Below are 27,462 nucleotides of genomic sequence, written 5' to 3'. Positions count from 1 at the left end.
CATCTCTAAGTGGGCAGGAAGGGTAAGAGTGAGTGAGTGAGTGAGTGAGTGTGTGTGTGTGTGTGTGTGTGTCAGGGGACAAGACGGAAATTCTTTTTCTTTTTTTTTTTTTGAGGCGGGGTCTTGTTCTGTCACCCAGGCTGGAGTGCACTGGTGCGGTCATAGCTCACTGCAGCTTCTAACTCCTGACCTCCCAAAGTGTTAGGATTACAGGCTTCATCCATCACGCCTGGCCAGAAATTCTTACGCATTGTGAGGTCCTATTTACTAAGGTAAGTAGCAAGAGTTCTTTTGAAACTATTATTGATTCTCTTTTAAGGTCAAGTTTTTGGACTTAATTCCCAGCTGTACTAGACCCAATGTGTCATTCCCAACCCTCTTGCTCTCCTCCCTAATGCCACAATTGTCCATTCGTGGTAAAATAAGTGGTACATGAAAGTGAGGAAACTATTGTATAAAGAATACTGACGAGGAGCCAGGCAACGAGGCTGAGTCTCAGATCTCTTACTAGGTACGTGACCCCCAGGTCACATCTGACCAGCTGAGACTCAGTTTCCCTGAGTAATTTCTGTAACATTCTCACTCCATTTAATAGTGACCTGGGGATCAACAGGACTCATGGAACTCATGTAATCCTGCTCCGTAACCTATAGTCTACCACAAACACAGCTTTTACTTATAGCAAACATCACAATTTAAAAATTCACCATTTTCCACTTAGGCTTCAGTACTTCACTGAATGAGGGTGTTACCCTCATTTTATAGAAAAAGTGAGAAACTAAGTGATTGCAATGCACAGCTAAGTCACAGCAGGTAGAATTCAAACCTCTGCCCTCAGTCTGGGGCTGTTCTGGCGCCCACATCTGCAGGCAGCCAAAGAGCTTTTGTTATCCCTCCCCCATGGCTGCGGCACAAAATGTACACTGCCTGCCTTCCTCTAGAAAGCACGGGTTATTAACGTGCACTCTCTTTCTCTGGAACAAAATGTTTAAATTTAGAGATTTGTGGGTAAACTCCTGATCTTCCAGATAAAATGCCTTATTTCTCAAGTGACTGAAATCCTAAGTGAAAACGTGGGGAATATATAGATAGGTGGCAGTGTGTCAAGAACGAGAGATGCTTCCCTGCTGAACTTCTTCAAGCCCTCTATTGCCTAAGTTGGCCCAATGCCTAGAAAACTAAACAAATTCAGTCAGAATTGGGGGAAAAAGCACACAAAAGCAGGCTAACAGGATCAAAGGCTTATTGGCTTGGTGGTATTTCAGCAAAAAGCCTTGAAAACAGCAGTAGACCATCTGCTGGTCAATCTCTGTAGACAGCCGACAGGCAGAACTTCTGGGTCAGGACAAGTAAGACTGCATGGCCAACAGTGGCATGGAGCCCAGGCTGACGTCCCTTTTCTGGGGGAGATAAAGAGTCACTAGGTATAAGGCCTGGAACCAAATTCCATGCTCTACTAACCAGCAGCAGACAGAACACAGAACTGTAGAAATCTATCAGAAGCTATCAATAATCTCTTTAGACTAAAGATGCTTCTGGTTACATACAATTAGGGAAAGAAGCTGGTCTTCCTGGAGATGAACCACAGAAGTGAACAAGGCAGTATCAGGAGAAAGCAGGACATAGGACAGAGTCTGGCAGCAGGCGGCTTTGCAACTAAGAACAACTATAGGGATCCCCAAGGTTAAGATTATCTGATCACTGGTAATATCTGGGAGTCTCCCAACATTTCTGAAAACCCCAACAGTTCACTGCAATAATTTTTTTCCCTTTTTTTTTTTTTTTTTTTTTTTTGAAGACAGGGTCTCGCTCTGTTACCCAGGCTGGAGTGCAGTGACACTATCTCAGTTCACTGCAGCTCAACCTACTGGGCTCAAGCCATCCTCCCACCTCAGCCTCCCAGGTAGCTGGAACCGCAGGCGCAGGCCACAACCCCCTGCTGATTTTTGTATTTTTTTGTAGATAACAGGGTTTTGCCATGTTCCCCAGGCTGGTCTTGAACTCCTGAGCTAAGGTGATCTACCTGCCTTGGCCTACCGAAGTGCTGGGATTACAGGCGTGAGCCACCATGACCGGCTGCAAATTGACATCTTAAAGGAGGCATACACTTAACACCCAGTGACTGAAGAAGATGCTACTTAAAACAGATACTCCATTTAAAAAAAGGAAAAAAAAAAGGGGGGGTGGGGAGGACCTTGTTACAGATCCAAATATAAACAGCTTAGTGCTTTCATGAGAAAGTTTTACAATAAAACCCATAAAGTAGCTGGGTGCAGTGGCTCATGCCTATAATCCCAGCACATTGGGAGGTCGAGGCAGGAGGATCACTTGAGCCCAGGAGTTACGAGACCAGCCTGGGCCACACAGTGGGACCCCATCTCTATTTAAAAACAAAAAAACAGCCGGGCACAGTGGCTCACACCTGTAATCCCAGCACTTTGGGAGGCCGAGGCAGATGGATCACCTGAGGTCAGGGGTTCTGGACCAGCCTGGCCAACATGGTGAAACCCTATCTCTACCAAAAATACAAAAATTAATAGGTGTGGTGGGGCATGCCTGTAATCCCAGCTACCTGGGAGGCTGAGCAGGAGAATCGCTTGAACCCAGAAGGTGGAGGTTGCAGTGAGCAGAGATCGCACTACTGCACTCCAGCCTGGGCAACAAGAGGGAGACACTGTCTCAAAAAAAAAAAAAAAAAAAAAAAAAAAAAAACCAAAACAAACAAAGAACAAAAAAAGCCCAATAAAGTCACTAAAGTTCTCCAATATGTTCCTTCTTCAAAAATCTCAACCCCTCCCCACTATTTCTACTGACAACCAGTGCAAAACACAATATGAAGAATCCCTAGACTATCAGGCATCATCTATAATCTCTCCAGTTTAATGGTGCTTCTGGGAAGTCCTTTTCCTAAAACCAAACTCTCTACCACCTTTTCCATCCATACCTTAAGTCTTTAGTTACAGAGGTGCCTTCCCACCTGGATGCCAGCAACCTAGATATCCACACTACAGAATCTAACACTCTGAACATGTTTGTGTAATTAAATGTGGCCTCCAAGTTACCAAGACTCTTGTTCCTCCACCCTCTTTGTGAGGCTTGGCACTTTTTCTTTTTTTTGGAGACAAGGTCTCACTTCGACGACCAGACTGGAGGGTAGTGGCGTGATCACAGCTCACTGCAGCCTCAATTTCCCAGGCTCAGGTGATTCTCCCACCTCAGCCTCTCGAGTAGCTGGGACTATCGGCATGTACCACCACACCTGGCTAATTTTTAAATTTTTTGTAGAGACAAGGTTTTGCCATGTTCCCCAGGCTGGTCTCGAACTCCTGACCTCAAGTGATCTGCCCATCTTTGTCTCCCAAAGTGCTGGGATTACAGGCCTGAGCCACTGTGCCCGACCGAGGCTTGGCACTTCTAAGCACAACCTCCTGCCTGGGTTTCATGACTAGAGAGGCAAAAAACACTCCAAAGAGTACCTGTGGTAGGAAAATAGGCAAGATTTTAAACTTTAAATGGAGAGATCAAGGTAGGAAGAGAAAGGCTGACCTTCACTGACTTGATCAGCACCTCTCAAGGTTAGGCTGACACAGGCAGTCAAACCATAAGTGAAGATGCTTAAACAACCTTCTTCATGTCCATTAGATTCACTGCTCAAATCTAGACCAGCTTCTTAAATGTAAAAGTTAAGAACATAGGAAAAGAAACTCTGCTGGCCTTAGAATATCACAAATTTGAATAAACTGAATAAAAATATTAATTTTGCTTTAACTCAAGATTACGTATAAGGCATTAATAATGGCCGGGCGCAGTGGCTCACACCTGTAATCCCAGCACTTTGGGAGGCTGAGGAGGGCGGATCACGAGGTGAGGAGATCGAGACCATCCTGGCTAACACGGTGAAACCCCATCTCTACTAAAAAATACAAAAAAATTAGCCAGGCGTGGTGGTGGGCGCCTGTAGTCACAGCTACTCGGGAGGCTGAGGCAGGAGAATGGCGTGAACCCAGGAGGCAGAGCTTGCAGTGAGCCGAGATCGCGCCAGTGCACTCCAGCCTGGACGACAGAGTGAGACTCCGTCTCAAAAAAAAAAAAAAAAAAAAAAAAAGGGCATTAATAAGCGGAATGCCACAAGGAGAAAAGAAAATATGCCCCAGAAAAACACTAACTGCTGTTGTAAATAGACGTTAGGAGATGAGAAGTTTAAAGAAAGGAAGAGTAGTGTGCCCGCCTCTACATCCCAGCACATCCATACATAAATACACTGGAAACTGGGCTCCAAAGCCTGCCATAGTAAGCAAATCAAGGAACAAGTCACTTACCACTGTCAGAGGAATCTTCTTTCTTAGAGCGCATCTTTCTTTTTCTTCCACGTTTACTCTTCTTCGTTTCTCCTCCATTTTCCCCCTCTACGCCATCTGGGCCAACACAATTATCAGCATGTCTTGCCATGGTATTCTAACAAAAAGAACAAAATCCTCTTTCACACCACTAAAAAAGCTAAGATCAGATTGGAAGTTATTTACTTTAATAAAATCCATATTAAGCCTAAAAATTCTAGTATCTGCTAAGTGTGTCCTGAACACGCTGTCTCTGCTCAGGGGAAATGCATAAGGCTGGGTTCTCTGAGGGGAGGCTCAGCAGCCTGCAGACAGAGATGGGGGAGGATCAGACCAGCTCTTAGTTCTGTCAAGATCTAACAGAGCCCCCAAGAGAAGACCCAGAACAGGCTACAGCTAGCTAAGGGTGGGGTGGGGTGGGGTGCAGGTTTCAATCCACCTAAGGAAATTTTTTTTTTTTTTTGAGACGGAGTCTTGCTCTTTCGCCCAGGCTGGAGTGCAGTAGTGCGATTTCGGATCACTGCAAGCTCTGCCTCCCAGGTACACGCCATCCTCCTGCCTCAGCCTCCTGGGAGTACAGGGGCCCGCCACCGCACCCGGCTAATTTTTTGTATTTTTAGTAGAGACGGTGTTTCACCATGTTAGCCAGGATGGTCTCGATCTCCTGACCTCGTGATCCACCCACCTTGGCCTCCCAAAGTGCTGGGATTACAGGCGTGAGCCACAGCACCTGGCCAGGAAATTTCTTTATGCAATCAATCTATTCAAAGATACTGTGTTCCCCATCAGTGGAAGGGTTCACACATGGATAGAAACATCAAGATGGGGATGACTGACCCTTTCCAAACAATGGAGCATCTCTGTTTATAACCTCAGTGAAAAAAACTACCATGCTCTGCAGAGGAAGACCAAAAATCCAATATTCAGTATCATAACAGGCAAAGTGAAGTTCTGACCCTTACCCGACGTGTAAATGTTTTCCCACACTTAGAACAGACAAAGGCCGCAGGGACGAAGTTGGGGTCGTGATAGCGCTTGAAGTGCATGTCGAGAAGCTGCTTCTGGCGGAAGGTCTTATCGCAGTGGCTGCAGGCGTAAGGCTTCTCCCCGGTGTGGGTGCGCTTGTGCATGATCATGTGCCTCTCCTGAAACGGCATAGGGGGAAAGGCCTCAGAGCCTGCTCATGGGGCTACTGCCCCAGCTGCCACCTGCATGCATGTGGCCAACAGGTATTTCTCACCCAAGCTAGGTCTAGACTCCACACGGCTTGTTGAGATGATAAAGCTATATATTTAGAGACAGGGTCTTGCTCTGTTGCAAAGTCTGGAGAGCAGTGGTGTGATCATGGCTTACTGCAGCTTCAAAATGGGGCCATAGGTATGAGCCACCATGCCTGGCTAATTTTTTTTGTTTTTTTTTGAGACGGAGTCTCGCTCTATCGCCCAGGATGGAGTGCAGTGGCGCGATCTTGGCTCGCTGCAACCTCCACCTCCCGGGTTCAAGCAATTCTCCTGCCTCAGCCTCTTGAGTAGCTGCGATTACAGGTGCCTGCCACCACACCCAGCTGACTTTTTTTTTTTTTTTTTTTTTGAGATGGAGTCTCGCTCTGTCGCCCAGGCTGGAGTGCAGTGGCGCAATCTCGGCTCACTGGGTTCATGCCATTCACCTGCCTCAGCCTCCGGAGTAGCTGGGACTACAGGCACCCACCACCACGCCCAGCTAATTTTTTGTAGAGACGGGGTTTCACTGTGTTAGCCAGGATGGTCTTGATCTCCTGACCTCGTGATCCACCTGCCTCAGCCTCCCAAAGTGCTGGGATTACAGGCGTGAGCCACCGCGCCCGGCCGACCTTCGTGTTTTTTTTTTTTTTTTTTTTTTTTTTTTAGTAGAGATGGGATTTCACCAGGTTGGCCAGGCTGGTCTTGAACTCCCAACCTCAAATGATCTGCCTGCCTTGGCTTCCCAAAGTGCTGGGATTACAGGTGTGAGTCACCGTGCCTGGCCCCAGCTAATTTTTTCTTTTTCTTTTGGAGACAGAGTCTCGCTCTGCCACCCAGGCTGGAGCGCAGTGGCGCAATCTCGGCTCAATGCAACCTCCGCCCCAGGTTCAAGTGATTCTCCTGCCTCAGCTTCCAGAGTAGCTGGGATTATAGGCGTCTATCACCATGCCCAGCTAATTTTTGTATTTTTAGTAGAGGCGGGGTTCCACCGTGTTGGCCAGGCTGCTCTCAAGCTCCTGAGCTCAAGTGATCCGCCCACCTCAGCCTCCCAAAGTGCTGGGATTACAGGCGCTTGAGCTACTGCGCCCGGCCCTAATTTTTTCTTTTTGTAGAGATGGGGTCTCTCTCTGTTGCCTATCTCGGCCTCCCAAAGTGCTAGGATTACAGGTGTGAGCCACTGCGCCCGGCTTGATAAAGGTATTTTTAGTGTGGTGCACAACTGCTTCCATAATTGTAGCACAGATAGAGCTGCTTATTCCTGCTGAGCTCCTTCTTTGGCTCCCTCCCAAGAGTCATGTCCCCGCATGAGATTCTTCCCCTCTCTCAAGTCCTGGACTTACTTTCCACAGTTTTCAGAAAGATGTCTGCTTAAGGAATAGGTAAGCTGTGACTGAATAAAACATCATCTGGACACCGGGATGACACAATTGACAAGGAGCATGACCTTTGATTTTGGTGACATTCCTCATAATCCACAGTTTGAAAACACTATCTTTAAAAACAGCCACTGTACTAGATATGTAAATGCCCTCTGATAACACCAGACACCGAGAAAGCACCAACTTTCAATGAAGGTTCCTACCTGTCTACAAGCGTAATCACACTGGTCACACTTAAAGCGCTTCTCATTCTTGTGTGACTTCTGATGCTGGATGAGGGCATAGCGCTCATGAAACACAGCATCACAGTAACGGCATTTCTTGCCTTGCTCAATATAGGAATGCTGCTTTCGCAAGTGGACACCTGAAAGCACAGTAAAAAGCCCAGGGTAATGTGAAAACACAAACAAGCATTTTAACAAGTTACTAATACATTTCTCTTGATTCTTTTTTTTTTTTTTCTTTTGAGACGGAGTCTTGCTCTGTCACCCAGGCTGGAGTGCAGTGGCGCAATCTCAGCTCACTGCAAGCTCCACCTCCCAGGTTCATGCCATTCTCCCGCCTCAGCCTCCTGAGTAGCTGGGACTACAGGCGCCCGCCACCATGCCTGGCTAATTTTTTTATTTTTTATTTTTGTATTTTTAGTAGAGACAGGGTTTCATCATGTTAGCCAGGATGGTCTCAATCTCCTGACCTCGTGATCTGCCCGCCTCGGCCTCCCAAAATGCTGGAATTATAGGTGTGAGCCACTGCGCCCAGCCCATTTCTCCTGATTCTTAAGTATTACTCTGGGTGCTATACAGAAAATGAATGAAAAGGCAGAGTAACAGGTGCAGGGAGAACAATTAAGATTGTTCAAACAGGATAGGTGGGAGAAGATGGTGGCTGGGACAAGGGTGATGACAATGGGTGTGGATGGAAGGGGAAGAACTGAGGAGAGATGGAAGCAGTTGAATCAACAGGATTTAGTGACTGTAGAGTGAAGAATAAAGTAGGTATCAGGCCTGGAAAATCAGGTAGCTGTTGGGGTCATTTATTGAGACAAGAATAGTGGAAGAGGGCTTAAGACCAAGTTGTATGTGTTATTTTCAGGGTCGGGGGGTGGGGGGGCATAGGGGACAGAGAAGTTTTAGACCTTCAGTTTTAGACATGCTGAATTTGAAATGCCAGAGATATAAAAGCAGGGGTGGGATGGCAAGGGATACACAGTTATATAAGGCTAACTCAAAAGAAAGATCTGGAGTAGGAATATAAATGTACAAGTTGTTAGGATTTGAAAGCAGCTATGCTTATCACCGTACCACCAATGCCACAAAGAGTTGTTAGAATTTGAGCCCATGGGAGCTGATAAGATCACCAAGGCAAAAAGTAGAATTAAAATAAAAAGTATGGGCCATGCTTTAAGAAGTCTAAGAGTTGGCAGGCACAGTGGCTCACACCTGTAATCCTAGCACTTTGGGAGGCCAAGGCAGGTGGATCACCTGAGGTGAGGAGTTCAAGACCAGCCTGGCCAACACGGCAAAACTCTGTCTCTACTAAAAAATACAAAAATTAGCTGGGCGTGGTGGTGTATGCCTGTAAACCTGTAATCCCAGCTACTCGGGAGGCTGAGGCAAGAAAATGGCTTGAACCTGGGAGGCAGAGGTTGCAGTGAGCCAAGATTGTGCCACTGCACTGTACTCTAGCCTGGGCGACAAAGACTCCATCTCAAAAAGAATCCCAGCACTTTAGGAGGCAAAGGTGGGTGGATCACCTGAGGTCAGGAGTTTGAGACCTGGCCTGGCCAACATATAGTGAAACCCGTCTCTACTAAAAAATACAAAAATTAGCTAGGCATGGTGGCGTACACCTGTGGTCCCAGCTACTCGGGAAAATGAGGAAGGAGAATCATTTAAACCACAGAAGCGGTGGTTGCAGTGAGCCGAGATCGTGCCACTCTACTCCAGCCTGGGTGACAGAGTGAAACTCCGTCTCTCACACAAAGCACACAAGCACACATACACACAAAGAAGTCTTAGAGTTGGGCCAGGTGTGGTGGCTCACACCTGTAATCCTAGCATACTGGGAGGCTGAGGTGGGTGGATTGCTTGAGTCCAGGAGTACGAGACCAGCCTGGGCAACATAGTGAAACCCTGTCTCTACCAAAAGCTAAAAAAAAAAATTAGCTGGTCATCATGGCATGTGCCTGTGGTCCTAGCTACCAGGGAGGCCAAGGTGGGAGGATTCCTTGAGCCTGGTCGATGCTGCAGTGAGCCAAGACTGAGCCACCAAACTCCAGCCTGGGCAACAGAGTAAGACAGTCTCCAATAAAAAACAAAAACAAAAACAAAAACCTTGGAGTTAAGGCCAGTGAGAGAAAAAAAGGTTAAAATAAGAGAAAGTTTAAATAAGTAAGAGGAAGAAGAAAACCAACAGGATTTAGTGTCACAGAGGCCAAGGGAAGAAAGTGTTTCAAAGGAAGAGGGTACTGTCAACGATGAAGAACACTGCTAACAGATCAAGTCATCTCTTAGAAGAAGAGTGGAAAGGAGTCTTCACTACATTCAGAGAGTGGGGTCATTCATGACCTTAAGCAAGAGTCATTATACCAGAGTGATGGGGAATAAGCCAGACAAGAGGGAAAGATGAGGGGGAGAAGACTGTGAGGGTTGTAACTCTTCATAAAGGCTGGCTGGGAAGGAGAGAAGAGTTAAACCTAGAGAGTGAAGACATACATATATATATAAATACATATATATATGAATACATATATATATACACACATATATATATACACACACATACATATATATATACACACATACACACACACACACACACACACACACACATAATTTTTTTTTTTTTTGAGACAGTGTCTCACTCTCTTGCCCAGGCTGGAGTGCTGTGGCACGATCTCCGCTCACTGCAACCTCCCCCTCCCGGATTGAAGCAATTCTCCTGCCTCAGCCTCCCAAGTACCTGGGACTACAGGCGTGTGCCACCACACCCGGCTAATTTTTGTATTTTTAGTAGAGATGGGGTTTCACTGTGTTAGCCAGGATGGTCTTCATCTCCTGACCTTGAGATCCGCCCACCTCAGCCTCCCAAAGTGCTGGGATTAGAGGCGTGAGCCACCGCGCCCGGCTATATTTTTATTTATTTTAAGAGACGGGGTCTTGCTATATCACACAGGTTGGTCTAGAACTCCTGGCCCATCCTCCTGAATAGCTGAAACTACAGGTGTGAGCCACTGTGTCTGGCTAAGATTCTTTTTTTTTTTGAGATGGGGTCTCTCTGTCACCCAAGCTGGAGTGCAGTGGCACGATCTCGGCTCACTGCAACCTCTACCTCCTAAGCTCAAGTGATCCTCCCACCACAGCCTCCTGAGTAGCTGGAACCACGGGTGCACCTCACCACAACCGTTTTGTATTTTTGGTAGAGATGGAGTTTTGCCATGTTGCCCAGGCTGCTCCGGAACTCCTAAGCTCAAATGATCCGCCCACCTTGGCCTCCCAAACTGCTGGGATTACAGGCGTGAGCCACTGCGCCTGGCCCTTTGTCTTTATTTTTTAAGTAGGAAGAGAAGTCATTTACTGAGACCAAGAAGGGAGAGAAAAAAGAAGGAAAATTAGAGGTTATAAGAAAATAGGAGTAGGGGATCTGGTGTAGTAGCTCTCGGCTGTAATCCCAACACTTTGGGAGGCCAATGAGGGCAGATCACTTGAGGTCAGGAGTTCGAGAGCAGCCTGGCCAACATGGTGAAACCCTGTCTCTACTAAAAATACAAAAATTAGCCATGGGCAGGCACCTGTAGTCCCAGCCACTTGGGAGGCTGAGGCAGGAGAAGAGCTTGAATCCAGGAGGCGGAGGTTGCGGTGAACAGAGATCAGGCCACTGCACTCCAGCCTGGGTGACAAGTGCAAAACTTTGTCACAAAAAAAAGCAAGTGAGGGCTGGGCGTGGTGGCTCATGTCTGTAATCCCAGCACTTTGGGAGGACGAGGTAGGCAGATCACCTGAGGTCAGGAGTTCAAGACCAGCCTGACCAACATGGTGAAACCCCATCTCTACTAAAAAATACAAAAAAAAAAAAAAAAAAAAAAAAATTTAGCCGGGCATGGTGGTATGCGCCTATAATCTCAGCTACTCAGGAGGCTGAGGCAGGAGAATCACTTGAACCTGGGAGGCAGAGGTTGCAGTGAGCTGAGTTCATGCCATCATACTCCAGCCTGGGTGACAAGAGGAAAACTCCATCTCAAAAAAAAAAAAAAAAAAAAAGTAAGAGTAGGTTGCCCAACTCTATATAAGCACCAAACACTGTGGAATGAATTTGCTCACTCATAAAGAACCGGAGCACACCTGACAAGAACAAACAGCTGGAATAGCTAGGAGCAGTGAGGGCCCAGCTACATTTGGGATCATGAATTTATGTATTTACGGTACAAGTTGTATCAACTGAGGTGATATCCCACTAAACTTAAAGAGAGCTAATTATTGGGAGTAGATATGAGGTAAGGGAGAGGATGGCTCTCACTTTTTACTCGTTACCTTTTTTTTTGAGACAGAGTCTCACTCTGTCACTCAGGCTGGAGTGCGGTGGCGTGATCTCTGCTCACTGCAAGCTCCACCTCCCAGGTTCACGCCATTCTCCTGCCTCAGCCTCCCGAGTAGCTGGGACTACAGGCGCCCACCACCATGCCCAGTTAATTTTTTATATTTTTAGTAGAGACAGGGTTTCACCATGTTAGCCAGGATGGTCTCGATCGCCTGACCTCATGATCCACCCGCCTTGGCCTCCCAAAGTGCTGGGATTACAGGCGTGAGCCGCCGCGCCCAGCCTACACTAAATATTATTAATAAACTCCGGCTGCATGTAAACTCTAGTTTAACTATGCACAGAAATACAGTTACCACTAAACCAATAAAACAGTCCCATTACCTAGAGAAAGTACAGACGTTCTCAAAAAAATACAACAGAATGACCTGAGTTTGAATCATACTATGTTACTTTCCTATTTGGGGAAGGAAGACTACTAATTAAAGGTGTACTCTGTCTCCTCCCATCACAGCTCCCATTAATTTATAGATGAGTTTTACTCAGGACAGAATCTTGTGGCCTGACTACAGTAAGAAAAGGAAGAAATAGAAAAAAAAAAAAAAGCAGCTAAGCAATGGCTTTTACTAAACTAAGTGACAGGCCATTCCTATACATAAAATGTTATGAGAGTCAGAAGGTGAAGTTATTTATGATCCCCATATTTCGAAATATAAATCCTTCAAAATATTTTTTTCACTTCTCACTAGTTAATCTACTTACCCAAATCACTTTTTCGGGCTATGACTGTGTCACAGTGGGGACAGTGAAATTTGGCCACATTTTCTGTGTGCTTCTGTAAAATGTGCATCTTCATGGTACCACTTTGGGTAAACCGAGCATGACAAATATAACATTCATAAGGCTTTTCCCCTTTAAAGAAAATACAGAATGAACACATAAATGAAATGAATAAATACTGTAATTTAATTGGAGGGTAACTCAGGTGGCAGATATACTACGCCACAGACAATCTACAGGTCTTAGTAAGGCTGAGGCTCAGTCCCAGCTCCCGGATCTTGTCTATCTTCAGATATGGCCAAGTCCTAAACTGCTGCTGGCCACCTCTGCTCTGACCAGCTCTGCTCTGGAATCCTCCACATTACAGCAATGCTTACCTTTGGGGGAGACTGAATGGAGAACCCACAAGTTTTTCTTTTTAGGAAAAGACAATATCCAGGAAAACTGAATAAGGTAGGTTAGGAAATCTACCCAGACTTTTAAAATTAAAATCTGTCCATTTTAACTTAATTTCTCCCTTAAAATTTTTCTTGTTGTAGGCAGATTCAAGTTGAACAAAACAAAAGGTACTATTTTCTAATGTGTTTTCTGAACAACGAATTCAGAGGATATGCCGGAGAAGCATTATCAATTCCATACTATTTTCATGCCAGTCTTCATTCATATAAACAATGGGGACACACAGTGGTCCACAGGGTCCCATGGGATTCACTGAAAAGAAGCTCATTAATACAGTAAGGAGTGGAGAAGTCCTACCTGAATGGGTTCTCATGTGCCTTTTCAGCTTGTACGTGTCCCTGCTGGCATAACTGCACAAACTGCACTGAAACGGACGCTCTCCAGTATGAGAGCGAATGTGACGTTTTAATTTGCTGACCTGAAATACGAAAACAACCGAACTTTAACTTCTGTTAACACAGACTGTAACTAGAGCACAGTAGGTTAGGCACAAAAGCTTAGCTTTGGGGCACTGAAGTTCAGAATACAGAAGTCTAAAAGATAACCTTCTTCCCTCTTCATTATTTGTAAACTTTGCTCCTTGAATCGATATCATTATCTAAGAGAAGTGGGTAAATGAATACGGGTATAGATAAGCCAAGATTGGTCATTACTTGGGAGGCTGAGGTGGGCAGATCATCTGAGGTCAGGAGTTCAAGACCAGCCTGGCCAAATGGTGAGACCCCGTATCTACTAACAATACAAAAATTAGCCAAGCATGGTGGCACATGCCTGTAATCCCAGCTACTCGGAAGGCTGAGGCTGGAGAATCTCTTGAACTCAGGAGGTGGAGGTTGCAGTGACCCGAGATCGTGCCACTGCACTCCAACCTGGACAAGAGCGAAACTCTGTCTCAAAAAAAAAGACTGGGCCGGGTGTGGTGGCTCACGCCTGTAATCCCAGCACTTTGGGAGGCCGAGGCGGGTGGATCATGAGGTCAGGCGATCGAGACCATCCTGGCTAACACGGTGAAACCCCGTCTCTACTAAAAATACAAAAAAATTAGCCGGGCGTGGTAGTGGGCGCCTGTAGTCCCAGCTGCTTGGGAGGCTGAGGCAGGAGAATGATGTGAACCCGGGAGGCGGAGCTTGCAGTGAGCCGAGATCGCGCCACTGCACTCCAGCCTGGGCGACAAAGCAAGACTCCGTCTCAAAAAAAAAAAAAAAAAAAAAAAAGACTGCGCATTACTAGTAACTGTTTAAGCTGGGTGGTAGGCACATGAGGATGTATTACAATCTTTACTTCTACATGTTTGAAATTTTCCATAATAGTTTAAAAATAATCCATGCCTATTTACAGATCAATTTGTTCCAAATCCTGTGTTACTGAGTACATATTTTAATTCCACTCATCCTCTTTTCCTATCATTAGCGTTTCCTAGACAGGCCAGGCTCGAAGGGCCTCTCTTCTATCATCCTCACCATCATCCATCCTTTAGTCCCCTGCAGGATACCTTATACTAAAACAGTGACTTTCAAACTTGATTCTATGAAGTGCTTTGAGGGCAGGTCACGGTGGCTCACACCTGTAATCCCAGCACTTTGGCAGGCCCAAGGCGTGCGATTGCTTGAGGTCAGGAGTTCGAGACCAGCCTGGGCAACAAGGCAAAACCCTGTCTCTACAAAAAATACAAAAATTAGTTGGGTGTGATGTCACATGCCTGTAGTCTCAGCTACGTGAGGAGCAGCTGAAGTGGGAGGATCACCTGAGCTCAGGAGTTTAAGGCTACAGTGAGCCATGATCACGCCACTGCAGTCCAGCCTGGGCGACAGAGTGAGAGACCCTGTCCGCCATGCACCCCCTGCTCCAAAAAGCGCTTTGAACATTCACTAATGTTTCAATGTTTGTTTTGAAAAATTTAAAAAGTATCACAATTTTAAGGAAACAAACAAACAAAAAACAAAAAAACACTGTACTCATAAGTGTCTCTGAGTTTTTTTTTTTTTTTTTTTTTTTTTTGAGATGAAATCTCGCTCTGTTGCCCAGGCTGGAGTACACTGTCACGATTGTGGGTCATGGCAACCTCCACCTCCCAAGGTCAAGCAATTCTCCTGCCTCGGCCTCCCGAGTAGCTGAGACTATAGGCGCACGCCACCAGGCCTGGTTAACTTCTGTATTTTTAGTAGAGACGGGGTTTCACCACGTTGGCCCGGCTGGTCTCAAACTCTTGATCTCAGGTGACCAACCCGCCTCAGCTTCCCAAAGTGCTGGGATTATAGGCGTGAGCTACCGCGCCTGGCCCCACTCATAAGTGTTACACACCAAGTTTTCACACACATAAGTCAATAACTATCCTAACAGCATTACTAATTCTTTTCCTTCAAGATTTCCCTATTTAACCTGTTAATTTCAATATGTACCAGAACCTACTCTGTTCCAATGAGCTATCTATTCCTACTGCAATATCACACTGGCTTCATTTACTATAGTTTTACAAAATCCAATGGCACAAGCCCCTCATTCTATTTTCAAATTTTTCTTAGCCATTCATATTTATTCTTCCAGTTGAAAGTTAGAATCAACTTGTAATGTTTCTTCATTTATTCAGGTCCTCTGGAAAAGTTTCTGAGGTTTTATTCATGTACACACTTCATAGATATTTTTTTGTTGTTCAGTTTATCCCTAAGTTATTTTATTGCTATTAGAATCCATTTCATAACTTCCTATCACTATTGACATTACTGATTTCTGTATGCTTATCTTATATCCGGCCAGTGAACTGAACTCTTATTGCTCTAAGTTTTTGTTCTGATACTCTTATATTTTCTCTGTAAGCAAATCTCTCTGCAAATAACAGTTTTATCTTTCCATTAATAATTCATTTCTTGCTTTATTCGATTAGCTAGGATTTCCAGTACAACGCTGAAACAGTAACATTAAGAATGAATATCTTGTCATATTCCAGATTTTAATGGAAATACTTTTAATGTTTCAGAATTAATTAGGATGAGTTTATTATACATTTCTGGTATATATGCTTTTTAAAATTTTTTTGAGGGGGAGTCTCACTCATCACCCGGGCTGGAGTGCAGTGGTGCGATCTTGCCTCAATGCAACCTACACCTCCCAGGTTCATGTGATTCTCATGCCTCAGGCTCCCGAGTCGCTGAGACTACAGGCGCGTGCTGCCATGCCCAGCTAATTTTTGTATTTTTAGTACAGATGGTGTTTCACCATGTTGGCCACACTGGTCAACTCCTGACCTCAGGTGATCTGCCCACCTCAACCTCCCAAAGTACTGGGATTACAGGTGTGAGCCACCATGCCCAGCCTAAACACATTATATTAAAGAAGTTTTCTCCTATACTTAACTTGCTAGGACATTAAACAGTAATTAATGATTACTGAATTTTAGCTCCCGTCCCATCTACAGAAATAATATGGTTTTTCTTCAATCCTTCAACGTAATATACATCAGTAATTTCCCAATGATAAACAATCTTTGTGTTTCAGATATATTCAATATCACTTATTTTTAGAATGTATTACTAAATTAGGTTGGCTCATTGGCTAATAATTTCATTTAGAATTTTTGCTTCTCTCTGACGGTAAGTTTTCTTTTTGGTAGTTTTCTGACCCAGTTTTGGTAACAGTATAGCTTCAAATAATAAAATTGATAAACCTACCATTTAAAAATGCTCTGGGTACAGTTTTTTCTTCAAAGTTTGACAGAATTTGCCTGTATTAACATGTGAAACTGGTACTCTTTTTTAAGACGGAGTTTCACTCTTGTTGCCCAGGCTGGACTGCAATGGCACGATCTCGGCTCACTGCAACCTCCACCTCCCGGGTTCAAGTGATTCTCCTGCCTCAGCCTCCCAAGTAGCTGGGATTACAGGCATGCACCACCACGCCCAGCTAATATTTATTTATTTATTTATTATTTTTTGAGATGGAGGGAGTCTCGCTCTGTCGCCCAGGCTGGAGTGCAGTGGCATGATTTCAGCTCACTGCAAGCTCCGCCTCTGGGGTTCACGCCATTCTCCTGCCTCAGCCTCCCGAGTAGCTGGGACTATAGGCGCCTGCCACCACACCCAGCTAATTTTTTGTATTTTTAGTAGAGACAGGGTTTCACTGTTTTAGCCAGGATGGTCTCAATCTCCTGACCTTGTGATCCACCCACCTCAGCCTCCCAAACTGCTGGGATTATAGGCTGTGAGCCACCGCGCCCAGCCTAAATTTTTTATTTTTTAGTACAGATCGGGTTTCTCCATGTTGGTCAGGCTGGTCTCCAACTCCCGACCTCAGGTGATCCGCCCACCTTGGCCTCCCAAAGTGCTGGGATTATAGGCGTGAGCCACCGCACCCAGCCAGAAACTTGACTCTTTTTAACAAGTAAATCTTTCACAATCATCATAAGTTTTTTGGGGGAGCGGTGTTGTGTGGGAGTGTTAATAATTTACTAACATTTTTCTACCTCATTTTAAGTCCGTTTGGGTAGTAGTTACAGCTTTGTATTGAAATAAATCATGGTCTGCTTAAGAGAGATACCAACAAAAAGCTGAACACTCACTTCTACACTGGCGTAATCGCACATGGAACACTTGAATGGCTTCTCGTGGGTGTGTTTGTAACGACGATGCCGAACCAATTCTCCACTGGTCACAAAGGCCATGTCGCAGTCTGGGCACTTGTGAGGACGAGTACCTAGAGAAAGGATGGAGTAACAGGAAGAGCAAGATCAAGGGCACAGTTAATGACAGAGTTCAATGTGTGGCACAGAACTGCTATGAGACTGGAACCCTATTCATCCCATCAACTGCAGTAGCTTGAAAGCAGATCCAAAAGTCAGCTCCGAAAACTACGGGAGGGCCTGGATGAATTTATACTAACACCAGGATATTATAACACATACCAAATTAGTTTCTCTTAATTACCCATCTGAATCTGCTGCCTTTGAATACAATAAAAACCTTCTTATTCCTATTTTGTGAATATCCTGGTCATTATGGATTAAAAGTTAATAGAGACCGGGCTTGGTGGCTCATGCCTCTAATCCCAGAACTCTGGGAGGCTAAGAGTTTGAGACCAGCCTGGGCAACATAGCAAGATCCCGTCTCTCAAATCTCGTTGTATTATGACTATAAATATAGGGTCATTGGGCTGTCCATATTCTGCAACTTTCTTTTAAAAACACAAACATATAACTTGTTTTCCATATATATCTGTCTTGATAAGGAATTTCAGAGGCTTATCACAGGCTTTACATAGTATTCCCTTTTATGTGATTTAAACAAATGATTTTCAAACATCCATGTCTAATATGCTGTGATCATTCCGAATGTCAATTCATCCAATATAAAACATGAATAATATACTCTCTACATTTCTTGTCTTTCACTGAAGGAATCTTAGAGACAAAACTGAGAGCACAATGCAGTGCTAGTTTCACAGACTAGTGACCATCTGTAATTGTCGGCAGCAGGTAAGGGGTGACAGCAAGGTAGTATCAAACACTAAAACCAAAGGAAGGCTGCCTTTGAGGATACAATTAGGAAGAGCCACAATGTAATGAATAGAACCAGCCATCTGCAGAAATGATTCTCTTTGAGAATGAAGAGAATACTGGAGAGGAAGAGTGACTGGAGTATAATAAAAACTAAGCAATTCCAAGGAATGTTCATTTGTTCATTCAATTTGATTCTTTAGAACCACTATGGATCTAACGGTAAAGCACAGAGTTCTTCCTGTGAAAAGTGTATAGTCTGGTGGTATGGATAAGAAGTAAAACAATTAACAAGAGAAGAAAAGTGGCATCCAATTTTCTTTTCGTTTTCTGTTTTTGAGCCAGGGTCTTCCTCTGTTGCCCAGTGGGAGTGCAGTGACAGGATCAAGGCTCACTGCAGCCTTGACTTCCCAGGCTCAAGTGATCCTCCTACTTCAGCCTCTCCAGTAGCTAAGACTACAGGCTTGCACCACCATGCCTGGCTAATTTTTTCTATTTTGTAGAGATGGAGTCTTGCCATGTTGCCCAGGCTTGTCTCAAACTCCTGGGCTCAAGCAATCCTCCGGCCTCGGCCTCACAAAGTCCTGAGATTACAGGTGTGGGCCACCATGCCTGGTCTTCTTTTAGAACAAAGTAAGCTAAAAAATAAATGCTTGTGTTTACCTAGTACTATCCAGGGGAGAGAAAGGCCTGCATAAGCGTGGCAATTAGCAAAGAAGTGGACACCGCTGTGGGGCAGGGAGTTCCATTAGGCTGTGCCACATGGCCACCTACATCCCTTCACTCAAGGTCCATCCCTCTTTTTTTTGAGACGGAGTCTCTTGCTCTGTCGCCCAGGTTGTAGTGCAGTAGCATGATTTTGGCTCACTGCAACCTCTACCTTCCAGGTTGAATTAATTCTCTTGCCTCAGCCTCCTGAGTAGCTGGGACTACAGGTACATGCCACCACACCTGGTTAACATTTTTTTTTTTTCTATTTTCAGTAGAGACGGGGTTTCACCATGTTGGCCAGGATGGTCTCGATCTCCTGCCCTTGTGATCCGCCTGCTTCAGCCTCCCGAAGTGCTGGGATTACAGGCATGGGCCACCATGCCTGACTTTTTCTTGAGACCGAGTTTTGCTCGTTGCCCAGGCTGGAGTGCAATGGCACGATCTCAGCTCACCGCAACCTCCGCCTCCTGGGTTCAAGTGATTCTCCTGCCTCAGCCTCCCGAGTAGTTGGGATTACAGGCATGTGCCACCACACCCGGCTAATTTTGTGTTTTTAATAGAGACAGGATTTCCCCATGTTGGTCAGGCTAGTCTTGAACTCCTGACCTCAGGTGATCCGCCCGCGTCAGCCTCCCAAAGTGCCAAAGTGCTGGGATTACAGGCGTAAGCCACCACACCCGGCCACCTGGCTAATTTTTGTATTTTTAGTGGAGATGAGGTTTCATCATGTTGGCCAGACTGGTCTCAAACCCCTGACCTCAAGTGATCCACCCGCCTCAGCCTCCCTAGGTGCGGGGATTACAGGTGTGAGCCACCATGCCCAGCCATCAAGGCTCATCTTCACCAAGTTAGCTTTCAATTGCTACAACATCTTTTTTTTTTTTTTTTTTTTGAGATGGAGTCTCACTCTGTCGCCCAGGCTGGAGTGCAATGGTGCGATCTCCACTCACTGCAATTTCTGCTTCCTGGATTTAAGCAATTCTCCTGCCTCAGCCTTCCGAGTAGCTGGGACTACAGGCATGCGTCACCACGCCCGGCTAATTTTTATATTTTTAGTAGAGACGAGGTTTCGTCATGTTAGCCAGGCTGGTCTTGAACTCCTGACCTCAGGTGATCCACCCACCTCGGCCTCCCAAAGTGATGGGATTACAGGCGAGAGCTACAGCGCCCGGCTGCTACAGCATTGTAACAGAGGCAAAGGCGCCCCCTAGAATGCAACGCAACTGCATCTGGAACATGAAAAGGTATACTCCTCACCATAAACTGATACTCTTGGTGTATGCATCTGCTCTTATGGGTTTTGTTGGTATGAATCAGTCTTGCCAAATCTGCTGAGTAACCAGATAGACTGTACCTCTTACTTTCAAAGCTGAAGACCAGATAGAGAATGCCCACATCAAGGCACACCCATCTTGGGAAGTCCTGTTATGGGGCCATTTATTTATTTATTTATTTATTTTGGTGAGGCAGAGTCTTGCTCTGTCACCTAGGTTGGGGTACGGTGGCACAATCTTGGCTTACTGCAACCTCTGTCTCCCGCATTCAAGTGATTCTCCTGTCTCAGCCACCCAAGTAGCTGGGTTTACAGGCGTGTGCCACTACACCCAGCTAATTTTTTGTATTTTCAGTACAGAGGCGGTTTTGCCATGTTGGCCGGGCTGGTCTAGAACTCCTGGCCTCAGGTCATCTACCCCCCCATCGGATTTCCAAAGTGCTGGGATTACCCAGTTACTTTTATTTAGTCATATGTCCCATCCTAGTGTCTTCAAAGTATCAAATAAAACATATTATCAAGTGTCTGAGTAGAAATTAGGGAGATGTTTAAAAGTAACTAAGTCACATTAGTGAAGAATGTGCCCATGTGCAGCATACTGTTTATGATTAACACCCACTTGATCATGGTCATCTGACAACCAGCACAACAAATCTAAAACAAGGGTTGTCATTAGAAATTTTTAAAAACCTAAAAATCAAAAACAAGAGTTGTCATATGAAATGAAGTTATTCTGCATGAAAAACCATGTGAGAAGACTTGCAACCAACTTCCTACACTGGGATAACAAACAGCCCAGGAAAGCTTAAAGAGAGGTTTAGTGCACAGAGTCCCTCTACTTTAGAGACCTCAGGGAACCTGGCCACAGCCAACATGAAGCTAATATCAGAATATCTGAACACTAAAGTAAGTAGGATGCTCAAATAAATGTTTGAATTATCAGAATGGTGCCTTAGCTTTTCCATTCTGAAATTATGAATTATCTTCCTTGACGTGAAACAACCAGAAACAAAAAACGTTAAGGTTTGTTTTTGAGATGGAGTCTCACTCTGTCGCCCAGGCTGGAGTGCAGTAGCACTATCTCAGCTCATTGCAGTGTCTGCCTCCCAGGTTTCAAGCCATTCTCCTGCCTGAGCCTCCTGAGTAGCTGGGATTACAGGCACCCGCCACCACACCTGGCTAATTTATGTATTTCTAGTAGAGATGGATGGGATTTTGTCACATTGGCCAGGCTGGTCTCCAACTTCTAATCTCAAGTGATCTGCCCACCTCAGCCTCCCAAAGTGTGAGGATTACAGGCGTGGGCCACTGTACCCGGCCACTTTTTTTTTTTTTTAAATAAAGGTAGGATTTCACTTCTATTTCTTTTCTTTTTTTTTAGATGGAGACTTGCACTGTCGCCCAGGCTGGAGTGCAGTGGCGGGATCTCGGCTCACTGCAAGCTCCACCTCCCGGGTTCATGCCATTCTCCTGCCTCAGCCTCCCGAGTAGCTGGGACTACAGGCGCCCGCCACCACACCCAGCTAAATTTTTGTATTTTTAGTAGAGACAGGGTTTCACTGGGATTTCACTTCTATTTCTAACATTCTTCCTCATAGTACCAGGCATCTACTGCCTGAGACTTCTTTTTTTTAAGAGAGACGGTGTTGTTATTTTTCATTAAATTTTCTTTACATTTGTCTATAATAACTAAGTCCAAGTGCTTACAATAAAATCATGATTACAAAAAGGGCATCATAAGAAATAATAAAAACTTCCTTTAAATTCCCGCTGGAGTCAGCTTGAATGAATACTAAAAAGCCAAGTCTGAGCATTTGCTGTTGTAGCCCCCAACATTCTTATCCAGCACCTGTGTGTGTGTTAAGGTGATTCCTCAGGAGGGTGACTGTTCTGAATGCCCTGCCACAGAGATGGCACTTGTGTGGTCTCTCATCAGTGTGGCTTTTCATGTGACGATCCAAATTTGAACGCCGTGGACACGTGTAACTGCAAAGCTCACACTGGAATGTCTTCTTTACACCTATGTGCAAAATAAAACACTTACTTGCTGCAGAGTTTCAAAGTGTTAAGATTAATCCTAATCTTAAATTTCTACAAATATATTTGATTAGCTTTTAATAACAAAACCCAATATAAGTCATAATTATCTCATGTCACTAATACATTTCCTTCTTCTTTGGGATTAAAAAAAGAGCATTCAATCTGGAAAAAACTTATTTTAGACTGGTTTTAAAGAACGGTACCCACATAACGACCTTTTACAAATACGGTTAATATAAAACAACTTGCATATGCACTGTGTTGTATGCTTATCCCAAAATGGTTTTATGAAACCACTATGGATAAACTCGTTTTACCTTTCTTTTTAATTTTTGTTGGCTTTGGAGGCTTCATATTACCAACCACTTTCTCTGCATTAACCTCTGATAGCAGACCCTCCTGCTGTTCTTCCTCAAAATCGTAGACAGACACATCTACATCTTTGCCCTCCTCTGTATAACGCAGTTTGCTCTTTTTGGTTTTCTTTGTTTTTTTGGCTGGTGGCTGATAGTCTGGGTCTTTTTGCCAACTAGGATCTTCCTGGGGTGGAAGTTCCCCTTGTTCTAGTGTCTCCACCTCTCCATTGGCCCCCACTTTAACCACCTGAAACCCTTCAGGCAAAGGTAGGGTGTGGCATATCATGGGTTCACTTTCCGCAAGGCCCTCTTTAGACACTTCATTTTCATAAGCCCCCTGAAGTTCTTCTACTGAAGTGGTAGCAACAGGTACAGTCACAGGAACAGGTACTTGAACAAGCTGAAGTTCTCCTATGTTTATGGGCTGTTCCTCCATATTTACAACCTGTAAAGTTATAATCTGGGTATCGTCCACAGCAGCCTCTGCTTCTGGAGCCACTGTGCCCTCCATTACTTCAGTCTTCATCTGAAGAAGGGTGGGGTCCAGCTGTTCCATCATCACCATCTGTACACTGCTGTTGACATCCTGGACCACCTCACCCCCATCCGTCTGGTTCTGGGGTAAGTGGCAGGCATCTTCTTCCTGGCCCCCTTCCCGGCGTCTCTGGTAAGTCTTTCTCTCCTTTCCTTTAATAAAAGTTTCAGACTCCTCCACAATGGCTTCGACTGCATCACCTTCCATTTCCCCTGCCTTTATTAAGGGAGAACACAGATTGTTATTTAAAGCAAAGCATGTCTAAATAAAAATACACATTTTAAAACAAAAAGACCCTTTGGTGAATGAATTAGGCATCAATGGTTGTTAATATTAAAAAAGACACAACAGACATGTGCCTCTTGATGAAAGAAACCACCACTACCGGCCGGGTGCAGTGGCTCACACCTGTAATCCCAGCACTTTGGGAGGCCGAGGTGGGCGGATCATGAGGTCAGGAGATCGAGACCATCCTGGCTAACACGGTGAAACCCCGTCTCTACTAAAAATACAAAAAAAATTAGCTGGGCATGGTGGCGGGCGCCTGTAGTCCCAGCTACTCAGGAGGCTGAGGCAGAAGAATAGCTTGAATCCAGGAGGCGGAGCTTGCAGTGAGCCGAGACTGCACCACTGCGCTCCAGCGTGGGGGACAGAGCAAGACTCTGTCTCAAAAAAAAAAGAAAAAGAAAAAACCACTACCTATAATGCAATTTTGTCAAACAAACTCCAAAACTCTGAAACCAATCAAGTCTCTAGATCCAACCCTATTAACAGGAAATTGGTGACTCAGGATGTTAAATTATACTACAGGGATTAAATCAGTGAAATCCACACTGAGGGAAACACTGCAAGATTATACTCAGGTTCTTCTGCAAATAGATAACAAGAAGAATACAAGGGAAGACTGATCGGAGGGAGAACCAGTAGATCAGTAGTTCTCAGCCTGGGGTGACTTTGCCTCTAGGAACATTTGGCTAACACATTTTTGGTTGTCACTACTGGGCTGGGATGTGCTACTGTTATCTCGTGGGTGAACGCTAGAGATGCTATTAAACATCCTCCAAGACACAGGTCAGTCCTCCACCACAAAGAATTATCAGGCCAGGCCAGGCACGGTGGCTCACGCCTATAATCCCAGCACTTTGGGAGGCTGAGGCGGGCAGATTACCGGAGGTCAGGAGATCGAGACCATCCTGGCTAACACGGTGAAACCCCGTCTCTACTAAAAAATACAAAAAAATTAGCCGGGCGTGGTGGCGGGTGCCTGTAGTCCCAGCTCTTGGGAGGCTGAGGCAGGAGAATGGCGTGAACCTGGGAGGCGGAGCTTGCAGTGAGCCGAGATCGCGCCACTGCACTCCAGCCTGGGCGACAGAGCGAGACTCTGTCTCAAAAAAAAAAAAAAAAAGAATTATCAGGCCCAAGACGTCAAGAGCACTGAGGCTGAGAAACTCTGATACAGATAAAAGAGTCTTAAGAGACAGTAATCAATCACAATGCATGGATCTTCTTTGGATCCTGATTCAAACCAATAAATGGTGAAAAAGATGTGACACAAGACAACTAGAAATTTCAACTCTGGATATCTGATGATATTAAAGAATTACTAACAAAACTAATTTAAATCTTACACATGTAGTGGGGAAGACACTGGTAAAGGACATATAATTTCAGTGGGAATAAGTTCAAGAGATCTATTATACAACATGACTATTACAGTTAATAATAACGTATACCTGAAAATAACTGAGAGCAGATTTTTAAGTGTTCTCATCACAAAAAATGACAAGGATGTGAGATGATGCATATATGAATTAGCTTAATTTTCTGCAATTATGGGGTCTTGCCACATTTCCAGACTGGCCTTGAACTCCTGGGCTGAAGCAATCCTCCCACCTAAGCCTCCCAAAGTGCTGGGATTATACGTGTGACTGAGCCACTGTGCCCGGGTCTGCCAATGTTTTGTAAAAAGCTTTACTAAGGTAGCTTTATTAAGCACGTGGTGGCTCACGCCTATAATCCCAGCACTTTGGGAGGCCCGAGGTGTGTGGATCACCTGAGGTCGGGAGTTCGAGACCAGCCTGAACAACATGGAGAAACCCCGTCCTAAGTAAAAATACAAAATTAGCCAGGTGTGATGGTGCATGCCTGTAATCCTGGCTACTTGGGAGGCTGAGGAAGGAGAATCGCTTGACCCGGGAGGTGGAGGTTGCGGTGAGCCAAGATTGCGCCACTGTACTGCAGCCTGGGCAACAAGAACGAAACTCCGTCTCAAAAAAGAAAAAAAAAAACACTAAATACACCTCCAAAATTTCCTTGTATTTTGTTTTTGGTGATAATATTCATCATGAGATCCATCCTCAACATAATTCAAAGTGCATAATGCTATACGATTAATACAGGAACTATGTTGTGTAGCAGATCTCTAGAACTTACTCATCTTGCATAACTGAAACTTTATACCCACTCAACAGCAATTCCCCATTTTCCCCACCCTGTCAAAGGTTTTCGACCTTGTTTTTTGAAGCCAAACTGCTTTTAGATCCAGACTGCAATGGCCGTGTTTGTAGACACTGCACAAAACTGCCCATGTCATACCATCAACTTGACATTCACCTCTCTCCTGACAATGAGATCATGAATTCCCTGAGAATAAGAACCACATCTAACAAGTCGTTTGTTTTTTTTTTAATTTTTTTTTTGAGACGGAGTCTCGCTCTGTTGCCCAGGCTAGAGTGCAGTGGCACGATCTCCGCTCACTGCAAGCTCCGCCTCCCAGGTTCACGCCATTCTCCTGCCTCAGCCTCCCGAGTAGAGGGACTACAGGCGCCCACCACCATGCCCGGCTAATTTTTTGTATTTTTAGTAGAGACGGGGTTTCACCGTGTTAGCCAGGATGGTCTCGATTTCCTGACCTCGTGATCCGCCTGCCTCGGCCTCCCAAAGTGCTGGGATTACAGGTGTGAGCCACTGCGCCCAACCGGTTTTTACTATTTTTTTTTTTTTGAGTCGGAGTCTCGCACTGTCGCCCTGGCTGGAGTGCAATGGCGTGATCTTGGCTCACTGCAACCTCTGCCTCCCAGGTTTAAGTGATTCTCCTGCTTCAGCCTCCGGAGTAGTTGGGATTACAGGTGCCCACCACCACACCTGGCTAATTTACTGTATTTTTAGCAGATACGGGGTTTCACTATGTTGGCCAGGCTGGTCTTGAACTTCTGACCTTGTGATCTGTCCGCCTCGGCCTCCCAAAGTGCTGGGACTACAGGCGTGAGCCACCACGCCCAGCCACGGTTTTTACTCTTTAGCACTGTGCCCAGGATGGTAAGTACTCAATAAATGCCAACCAAATTGAATATATAATAGAAAGCAGAAAACAAATCAGCCAATTCATAGTTTTTGGCTCTTATATCTTGTGAATGGGCCGGGCACGGGAGCTCACGCCTGTAATCCCAGCACTTTGGGAGGCCAAGGCTGGTGGATCAGTTGAGGCCAGGAGTTCAAGACCAGCCTGGCTAACATGGCAAAACCCCATCTCTACTAAAAATACAAAAATTAGCCAGGCGTGGCGGTGTGCACCTGTAATCCCAGCTACTTGGGAGGCTGAGGCACGAAAAGAACTTGAACCCTGGAGGTGGAGGTTGCAGCGAGCTAAGAAAGTGCCCCTGCATTCCAGCCTGGGCGACAGAGTGAGACTCGGTCTCAAAAACAAAAAATAAAAAACAAACAATAAAAAACAAACAAAAATATTGTGAATGACATTACCTAAACAAGAGTAAAATAGGGGCCAGGCGTGGTGGCTCAGGCCTGTAATCCCAGCATTTTGGGAGGCCGAGGCGGGCAGATCACTTGAAGTCAGGAGATGGAGACAAGCCTGGCCAACACGGCAAAACCCCGTTTCTATTAAAAATACAAAAATTAGCCAGGTGTGGTGGCACAAGCCTGTAATCCCAGCTACTCAGGAGGCCGAGGCAGGAGAATTGCTTGAACCTGGGAGGTGGAGGTTGCAGTGAGCTGAGATTGGGCCACTGTACTCCCTCCAGCCAGGGCAACAGAGCGAGCCTCTGTCTCAAAAAAATAATAATAATTAAAATAATAATAACAATTAAAATAAAATAAAACATATATAGCTGAGTGTGGTGGGATGTGCCTCTAATCCCAGCTACTTGGAAGGCTGAGTGAGGCTCGAGAATTGCTTGAAGCCTGGAGGCGGAGATTGCAGTGAGCCGAGTGCCACTGCACTCCAGCCTGGAGCCTGGGCGATCAGAGTGAAACTATGTCTCAAAAAAAAAAAAACCCAAAACAAAACATTGAAGTGTTTTGTATTTTTGGCCAAGAATACAGCTCAAACGAAGCT

General features: G+C 45.2%; 1 protein-coding gene across 2 annotated transcripts in view; it reads right to left on the bottom strand.

Moving 5' to 3' along the window:
• CTCF (CCCTC-binding factor) overlaps positions 1-27,462 on the bottom strand; it is a 77,132-nt gene that overhangs the window by 5,334 nt on the left and 44,336 nt on the right. For both annotated transcript variants that reach the window (XM_031002759.3, XM_055366177.2), the window contains exons 3-10: positions 22,538-23,327; positions 22,030-22,200; positions 17,264-17,397; positions 13,009-13,129; positions 12,235-12,384; positions 7,140-7,300; positions 5,300-5,482; positions 4,320-4,455 (exon numbers count right to left, since the gene is read on the bottom strand). In XM_031002759.3, the coding sequence (XP_030858619.2) occupies positions 4,320-4,455; positions 5,300-5,482; positions 7,140-7,300; positions 12,235-12,384; positions 13,009-13,129; positions 17,264-17,397; positions 22,030-22,200; positions 22,538-23,318 (1,837 nt within the window). In that variant the 5' untranslated portion in view covers positions 23,319-23,327. The remainder of the gene's footprint in view (positions 1-4,319; positions 4,456-5,299; positions 5,483-7,139; positions 7,301-12,234; positions 12,385-13,008; positions 13,130-17,263; positions 17,398-22,029; positions 22,201-22,537; positions 23,328-27,462) is intronic.

Source organism: Gorilla gorilla, chromosome 18 (assembly GCF_029281585.2).
Source record: "Gorilla gorilla gorilla isolate KB3781 chromosome 18, NHGRI_mGorGor1-v2.1_pri, whole genome shotgun sequence".
NCBI lineage: Eukaryota > Metazoa > Chordata > Mammalia > Primates > Hominidae > Gorilla > Gorilla gorilla.
The sequence above is the reverse complement of the archived record's forward strand: the minus strand, read 5'-3'. Positions and strand labels throughout refer to the sequence as shown.